Raw genomic sequence first — 9,437 nt, forward strand, 5'->3', positions numbered from 1 at the left:
TTTGCTTCCAGTGCTCCCACAGCCCCTGCAGCCGCACAGACCCCTTGTCGATCCATTGGCAACCTCCAACGTGATCAGGAAGCTTTCAGCACCCAAGGGAGCCCTTGGCCTTGATGTTCTCACAAATATTGGCTCCAATATCTAGTTCCCTTGAGCCCAGTCTCCAACAGCCCGTACAGGTCCCCCGACCACGCCACCCGCTTCCTGTGTTTAATTTAGGTTGGTGATCAATATGGTTTAAAATAACCATATCTCACTATCATTAAAAGAAATTAAAACTGAAATTAAAAAAAAATTGTGAGATTAACCATGCCTGGCTGGCATAGTTACCATAGTGGTTAGTGCAATGTTGTAACTGCGCCATGAACCTGGGTTCTAATCTGGCACTGTCTGTATGTTATCCCTGTGTCTGTGTTGGTTTTCTCCGGATGCTCTGGCTTCCTCCCACCCTTCAAACCGCATGGGAGTTGTTGGTTAATTGGGGTATGTGATAGTACAGATCTATCACCAATGTATATAGTGTATATAGTTACAGTATCTAGACTGTGCTTACAGCGATTGGCTGAGAGCTAAGCCACGCCTACTGTCTGGGCCTTAAAGGGTTGTGTCCCTAGCCAGGTCGGATCATTCCGGACTGGTCGGCCACCTGTGAAGAGCTCCTGTCTTTTGCTAATAAAAGCCTTGGTTTGGATCAACGTCTTTGGTTCTTTCAACGAGCTCTACAGGGTATTTGAACAGCATGGTCTCATGGGCTGGAAGGGCCTGTTACCTTGCTGTTTTCTAAATTAAAAAAAACACACAAATAGCAAGAAATATTTAACAGGATGGATAATCAATGGTGATCTTTACAGTGTTACTCCTCAAACCAGCAACAAGAGGATATGCAATTCAAAAGGGTTAAATTTTAACTCTAAATTTATTAATGATTATTAACAAATGTCTTAACCCAATTAACCCTACTATAAATATCCTCTAACAAATATACAGATATCATATCTTTATAAACACTGTGTATATAAAAATAAACCCAGACCATTACAGACTGTGCCCAATATTCAAAAATAGAAAAAGCCCCACAAAATCTTAGGTCAGTCAGTCAAGTAAGTCAGTCACAGAATTCAGTCTCAAGACTCAATGTCCAAATTCAGTTCCCCCAACTGAATAACAAAAGGACATAGTTCTGAATGTTGGAGAGAGAAATGACTGATGTGATGCAGTAAGTTTACAAATTCTTTTTCAAGGTTTCCTTACGTGACTTCCCTTGGTTCTCAAATTGTGGTGTTTAACCCTTCATTAACTTATGAGGCATGTGCCTTTCACACACCTCTCCAGTTGGTCTCCGTCGCTCCAACTGTAGTTCTGCTGCTCCCACTGTCGTTCTGAATGTTCCATTCTCTCTCTGTCTGCACAGCTCGACCCAACTGCACCACAAGTCACAGAGAGTTCCAAGCAGAATTCCATCCTTTATGATAACGGACCACAGTCCAAAAGGTCCTGGTCCATAACAATAGAACATCGAAGACTACAGCACAGGCCCTACGACCCTTGATGTTGTACTGACATACATTTTAATATATATATATATTCCTTAAAAAAAGTTCTAAACCCTCCCTACCATGTAACCCTCTATTTTTCTTCCATCTATGTGCCTAAAAATCTTTTAAGCGCTCCTAATGTTTCAGCCTCTACCACCATTTCTGGCAAGGCATTCTGGGCATCCACAAGTCTCTGCACAAAAAATGTACCCCTGATGTCTTCCCTAAACTTTCCTCCCTTCACTTTGTACACATGCACTCTGGTGTTTGCTATTCTTGCCCTGGAAAACAGGTGCTGGCTCTCCACCCTATCTATGGCTCCCATAATCTTGTAGACTTCCATTAAGTCTTCCCTCATCCTTCTCCGCTCCAAAGAGAAAAGTCCCAACTCTGCTAACCTTGCCTCATCAGACTTGTTTTCAAGTCCAGCTAATATCTTGGTAAATCTTCTCTGCACCCTCTCTACACCTTCCACATCCTTCCTATAATGAGGCGACCAGAGCTGAACACAATATTCTGGTCTTGCCAGAGATTTGTAGAGTTGCAACGTGACCTCTTGAACTCAATCTCCCTATTTGTGAAGCCCAGCATCCCACAGGCTTTCTTAACTATCCTATCAACCTGTGCAACGGTCTTGAGGGATTTGGACCCCAAGGTCCCACTGTTCATCCACACTCTTAAGTAACCGACCATTAACCCTGTACTCAGCCTCATGAATTGTAAAGGACAGGAGGAAGGTGCCTGAACCAGATGTAAGGTGGTAAAAATACAACCTTATGCTCTCATGGTGTTGTAGAGTATTCAGTTGTTGCAGAATCATTATTTATTTCTTCATAACATTTGGGGTAATTACATTTAATTTGTATTTAAAAATAATATATTTATAGATTAGGCATGCGAGCATATTTTTGATATGACATTTGATAATAAAAAATAGATGATGCTAGCTTTCCTTGCCATCAATTGGTTGCATGACCTCAATTGAAAATATATTTTAATAAGAAAGTTTGATATCACAGGCCTATAGGAGAACTAATGTACTTGGAAATGCTGAATCTGAAGTGGCTTATAATATATTGCTTCCCTTTAGGTGGTGATGTATGATTATATATGCCTAACACAGCACATTTGATAGACCTGAATGAGTTGTAAGGAGGCCATATTCATACCAAACCTCCACCATCAATCTTACCCTTGGCCACAGGAGAGAATGAACTGGTAAGTAGATATGCTATGTTAGCTTGCTTAAACTGGTCTGCATTCTTGAGCAGATGTCTATGCACTCCAGAAATCTATATATTTTTGCATATGGCGTATGGTGGCCTGAATTTTAGTACAGGTTAACTAAATCTGTGTAATTACAATTTGTTTATTACATCTTGACTTTTATTAAATCATTTCAGTTGATGCATTTAATTTGCTGAGCCAAATTGGCATAGCAGCTCAGTACTAATGCTTTTGGAAAGGTAGAGGAGCATCACGATAAACAGGCTAATCATTAAATTTCAAGACATACAGTTTTATAGACACTTAGCTGGTTTAATCATTTTTTTTATCATCTTGTCAACTTTAGATACAAATAATTGGTCTCAGTTGATTCGCTTCAAGAGAGGAAAGAAAAATACACAAAATCTTTAACCAGTACGATTGTTCAACTGCCTTAGGATTTGGTCTATTTCATCTGATAGATTGTGGCATAAGATTTTTCTTGGGTCAGTGGGGATAGTGGTTACAAAGAATCAATTGTTTTGCTGACAGAAGCATACAACAAAAAAATTAATGAGCTAAATAATAAATCTATGCACCATCTACACACACAATTAAGGTAGGCAAAGTAAATACCAATTAGCCTCTTAAAGTGGATGAAGTGGATAAGATTCATGGGGTGGTCTATTGAGGCCTTGCCTCCTGGAAGAATAGTGTGAAATTTACACCAACATTAACTGGCTGCATTTTCGAGATTACCCTTTATTTATCTATCACATCTGCCATCAGATCTGTTCTTAAGGTCTTCATCTCCTGGCTTTAGATTCAGGTCTTCATCGTCTTACCCTCTGACTCTTTCCCTTTTGCATTACTTTCTCCTTTCATATAGACTTTTTTCTTGCTCTCTCTGGTCCCCACTAATTTTGACTTGTTACCTCTTTCCCATTTTCTTTTACTGTTCCCGCAGTTATTCCATGCTATTTTTTGCCTCCAAACCTCTCACTGATTTTTCATATGCTCGCCAGTTATTTTGCATCGTGTCAGCCATGCACGAGAACAATATAAATGTTGGAATTGCCTTTGGTCCAGAACACAAAGATGAAAAGGTGCTATTGTGGCCTCTGTTATTTACAGGCACCTAATTATTGCAGAAAGTATCAAGGTCATCAGTCTGCAGAACTTGTTGCCATTGGTGGCTGTGGAAGCGAGGTCATTTAACACAGAGATTGGGAAGTATTTGATTAGTCAGGACAGGGGAGAAGGCTGGCGAGTGGAAGCTCATGATAAAATGGTGGAGCAGCCTCGATGGGCAACTGTGGTTCTATATCTTGTGATGTCGTGAAAAGAATTGGGAACATCTTTCTGCAAACTTGATCAAATAGGCTTTATTTATCCAATTACAAAACACACAAAATTATGAACTGATCATTTATTAACTTGGTCTGTTTGTCAGTTCATTATTACACCGTCAGTGCCCCATAAGTTTATAAATCTTAAGATAACTAGTTTGTTGGCCAGACAAAAAGGGCATTCAAGTGAAAGATCTAAACATTTTGGAGAGAGTCTATACTGTGCAAAACAGTATTGTTTCCAATGAAAATAAATTCCAATTTCATTATCACACTAAATGCCAATTGCAAAGCAAGGCAATACAGTTTCCATCTTCATAATCAAGGAGTTTTAGTTGTTCTCCCAGCAGGCAACCAACTTTGAAATCCACCTTGCATGTTAATTGAATATATGAAGATTAAACCATGAACTAGACTTGCTTGTGATAACAGAAGCCCTGCAGGAAAAATGTAGTTCTGCTCCTATCACAGAACATGGTATCAAAGAGCTGTGTATCATTCTGAATTGAGAACCGCTGGAATCGCAGGGGTTTTTAGTGTTGCCGTTAATAATAGCATAAGTTAAAAGCTTAAATAAATACATTTATAAGGTTCTTCAATATTTTAATTAACTTTGGTGTAACAAGATGCAATATTAATAATTGACCCCCATTTTGGAGGGCATGAATTTCAGTGAAGGTGCACTGATTCAGTAATTTTTCTACCAAGCCATTAATTGTGAGAACCCTACAGAACAGTTTTGTGTGCAAATTGTACAATGCAATAATCATATACTTCAATCATTCAGAGACCTCCTACTGGAAATCAACTTAAGGCTATATGTTACGGTTCAGATTTTTAAAATAAATATATATATATGAAAAAAGGTTCTTGTTGGTTTCAATAAACAAAACTGCTTTGGATTTGTCACTGCCTTCTCATTTTCTATGACAGATCCTTTGTTTAAAAAAAAAACTGGGCTTTCTGCAATAAACAGAATTAAACAGAACAAACATTTCTGTTGTTAACTAATTAAAGAAGGCTTATGTTACTTTAATAATCAGTTTTCCCTCTGACATTTACAAATAAAAATACTAGTAGAATGTTTAAAAAGTGTGTAATTATTGATAACAAAACATTTTATAGTTCACACACGAAGACTATTCTGGTGCGAGCTATATTACTGAACTCAGTGTTATGATATTCCATGTTTTACGCTAGATCTGGAATCAAAAGAAGGGACTTTACGATGGACCTCAGAATGTTCAGGTAGGATGGTGGATTGGCCTGCATCCTCATTTATCCTAAGCCTGGGTTATGCAGAAAGACTAATTATATGGGGATGTGAAATTTCCATATTGAAACATTTGGTGGTGTTGCAAGAACGGTCACTTAGTTACAAATTAAATGCCTCTATGACGTTTAATGATGTTGACAGAAGAATGATGGCAAATGGAGTCAGCCTGGTTAGAATAGTAGCTGTGATTGTGGTTGTAATTGCACGTGTAATATATAGTAATGACGGCGCAAAATACCAACAACCAGCAGGGGAATCGATCGTCCTTGCTTGTTTTGGTAGCATATTTAGTGGCTTAATTTTTAAGCACAAAGTAACAAAGACATTCTGAGTACAACGTCTATGCCCTCTTTTCCCATTATTTACATTCTCTTTACCACCTTCTCTTTAGCAATAATCCTTCTTTCCATCCATTGTTCAGAGATTGGCAATTTTCATTTGAAGCCCTTGAGCAGGTTTGAAGCCCTATTTGGTTCAGAATAGAAGTACTTTTGTTTTGTCAGCAGTTTTGGTGTTGATTTCAGACTGAGCAGAATTCATTTAAAAATATCCTTTTGTTAATCAAGGGTAAAGCAGGAGTACATTGGTTATTTGGACATTTAATTCCAATGTATGTAAGCAGTCATTATTGATTGAGTAATGGAGCAATGGAGGAGAAAACTGTATATGAAAAATAGCCATCAATTTAATTTTTGTGTTACTGGCATTGTCCAATTTCACTTTGTTTTTGGAGAATGCTCTGATATTTTCCATGTCAGTGATCACAATCTGGCTTGAGAAGTTTCTTTGTTCCACAGAGCAGAGATGAAATACAATCATCTGTTGAAATACTGTACCAGATAGAAAGAGAAAGATGTATTATATCACTCTCCCAGGAGCTGGTCTTGTGCCTGAACAGGGAAGGAAGTGTGCCCATATTGAGTCCCAGTCTGGACTCGTTCACAGCGATTTCTAATTGAAGCTCCAGTTGTTAGTGAGTGACTGTGGTTTTCTTAAGTTGCCTGTACTGCTGGAAGTTCTTTTCATTGAGCGAAGAGAGCTGAAGACAATAAAAAAAAGAAAAATACATTTATTTTCTCAATAAGAATTCAGATAATCAAAACATTTAGGCATAACTTGAGAATTTGTAGTGGAGTAGATCCAGCTGCGCTGGGTGGGTCACGTCTCCAGAATGGAGGACCATCGCCTTCCCAAGATCGTGTTATATGGCGAGCTCTCCACTGGCCACCGTGACAGAGGTGCACCAAAGAAAAGGTACAAGGACTGCCTAAAGAAATCTCTTGGTGCCTGCCACATTGACCACTGCCAGTGGGCTGATATCGCCTCCAACCGTGCATCTTGGCGCCTCACAGTTTGGCGGGCAGCAACCTCCTTTGAAGAAGACCGCAGAGCCCACCTCACTGACAAAAGACAAAGGAGGAAACACCCAACCCCAACCCACCAATTTTCCCCTGCAACCGCTGCAACCGTGTCTGCCTGTCCCGCATCGGACTTGTCAGCCACAAACGAGCCTGCAGCTGACGTGGACTTTTTACCCCCTCCATAAATCTTCGTCCGCGAAGCCAAGCCAAAGAGAACAAGAAACACAAAACTGCAGATGCTGGAATCTTGGGCAAATGATGAAGGACTGGAGGAACTCAGTGGGTCAGGTAGCATTTGTGCGTCGAAATAGTCAATGTTTCGTGTTGGGCCCCTTTATTGAAATTGAGTCTGTTAACTTGGCCAGGGCTTTAAAGCTAAATAGTCTTACTGCTATGTGCAGAGATCAGCAAAACAGAAGTAAATATGGAGAAGAGGCTTGTAGCTGAGGAGGTTCCATCAATTTCTGGCTCAGAGAAACACTTAAAAACCTTGAAAATCAGGTGTTGATTATTTTTTGTCATGAACAACTATTTCATCCTGGAATGATGGTGCATTTGCTCAGTCAGCAATGGAAATCGCGAGCCATGAAGGTGTCAGTGAAACCTTATTGGAATCATTTTTTTGATCAGGAGAATGGTATTGGTGGGAAGAGAGGGAAGCAAATGTAGGTAGGCACTTCTCTTCCTTTAGGCCACAGGAAAAGATTAAAAATGTACTCTTACCTGGGGCAGCTATGAGTCACAAGTTTAAAATTGCTTTGGAAATCCAAATATATTAATGGAGGCTTCTCTGCACATTTTAAAAGCTATGAAGAGATACAGCACAGGAACTGATGCTCTTACTCTATGAGTTCACACCAATCGTCAACACACTCATGTACATCCTTCATTAACCCCATTTTCTATTCTCCCCACATTCTCATCAACTCTTCCTAAATTCTACCTACACACAAAGGACAATTTGCAGCAGCCAATGAACTTCTCGATCTGTATTTCCTTGGGTCACATGGGAGGAAACTAGAACAGCTGCAGGTGCTAAATCCACACAGACGTGCGGCACCTGAGATCAAGACTGAACCTGAGAATCTGATGCTACCAATCATTTTGACTTATTCCTGGGTGACCTTGCTGTCTGCAGTTTAAAATGTTAGTTGCCAATGAAGGAAGGAGGAGAATCCTCTATTTCATTTCACCTTTCAGTTTCTGTAGGACCGCAGTGAGCTGACTCGATTTAAAAAAAAAAGTCATGAATATGTTTATTACTTTTTATACATAAAATTTGTTGAAATTGAAGAAACTAATGCATGAGGACATGAATAGATAAACCAATTTCATTTAAAAAAATGCATCTCTTCAGATCTTGCATTGAGAATAAATATGTAGAATTCTTTTATTTTTGAGTATCCTGTGATTAAACCAAAGGAGGTGTAAATGCAACTCCGATCATCACACAAACTAACCTCACCTCCATCGACTTGGTCTACGCTTCCTGCTATCTTGGGAAACAAGCCAACATGTTATTAGACCCTGCTTACACTCTCTCCTTTCCCTTTTAATTGGGCAGAAGGAACAGGAATGTGAGAACACACTGCACCAGATTCCAGGACTACCTCTTCCCTACTGTTATCAGATTATTGAATGAACCTCTCATTTATAAAATGGTGCTGCCAATAAACTTTTTTTAAATTAATTTTTTCTCTGTAACATTATACTCTGCATTTTTGTTTGATTTTGCACTGCATGTTGCACCCAAGGTTAGGTTGAGTTGTTTGGATAGCAAACCACAGTTTTTCACTGCATCTCAGTGCATGTGACAACAGCCAATTCATTTCAAACACCAGGTATCTTTGAATATAAGATAAACGTGCTACTCTACTGGAATGTTCATAGCTTTGCTCTTTTTGAATACAGTTGGCAGAGGTGTTGTATATCTGCCTGTCCTTTCCAGTTGTTTCAAAGCAATTCTTGAGGCCACTATGTTGTCCGCTCGGGACACGGGCGGTGCTCCACTGGCAGATTTCTGCTCTATTCACTTTACATCTACGATTGTGCAGCTTGGTATGACAATAACACCATCTACAAATTTGTTGTATAAAGGATGGGGATGAGTCTGCATACAGGATGGAGAATGAAATGGCTGAACAGTGCACCGATAACAACCTTGTAATGTAACTGATTGCACTCAGAGACAAGTGAGGAGTACAAACAGGCTTTTAATGGCTTACAATTGATGGCCAGTAGATACAATAGTCCTCAGGTGAGGAGCCAGCCATCAGAACAATACACAGACAGTGAATTCCAGTTCACTGCATTCACCCCTTCCTTCAGGATTGAACCTGTGGGTGAAAAACAGAAACCATTCATTCAAAAAAAATTAATAGGAACATAGGATGTAGGAACAGGAGTAGGCCAAAAATGGCCCATCGAGCCTGCTCCGCCATTCAATACAATCATGGCTGATCTAATTTATGACCTAGCTCCACCTATCTGCCTTCTCCCCATATCCCCTAATTCCTCTATCATGTAAAAATTTATCTAACCGAATTTTAAATATGTTTAATGAGGCAGCCTCAACCACTTCCCTGGTTAGAGAATTCCAAACATTCACTACTCTCTTGGAAAAACTATTTTTCCTCATCTCTGTCCTAAATCTACTCCGAATCTTGAGACTGTGTCCTCTCGTTTTAGTTTCCCCGGCCAGCTCAAAAAA

At 39.5% G+C, this 9,437-nt stretch overlaps 1 protein-coding gene across 1 annotated transcript in view; it reads right to left on the bottom strand.

Annotated features, from left to right (window-relative positions):
- Positions 1-4,087: 4,087 nt before the first annotated feature.
- The window catches only part of LOC138744724 (polyamine-modulated factor 1-binding protein 1), a 640,882-nt gene continuing 635,532 nt past the window's right edge, over positions 4,088-9,437 (bottom strand). Inside the window, exon 36 of the mRNA XM_069901308.1 lies at positions 4,088-6,405. Coding sequence (XP_069757409.1) covers positions 6,318-6,405 — 88 coding nt within the window. The 3' untranslated portion in view covers positions 4,088-6,317. The remainder of the gene's footprint in view (positions 6,406-9,437) is intronic.

This window comes from Narcine bancroftii, chromosome 10 (genome assembly GCF_036971445.1).
Source record: "Narcine bancroftii isolate sNarBan1 chromosome 10, sNarBan1.hap1, whole genome shotgun sequence".
Lineage (NCBI taxonomy): Eukaryota > Metazoa > Chordata > Chondrichthyes > Torpediniformes > Narcinidae > Narcine > Narcine bancroftii.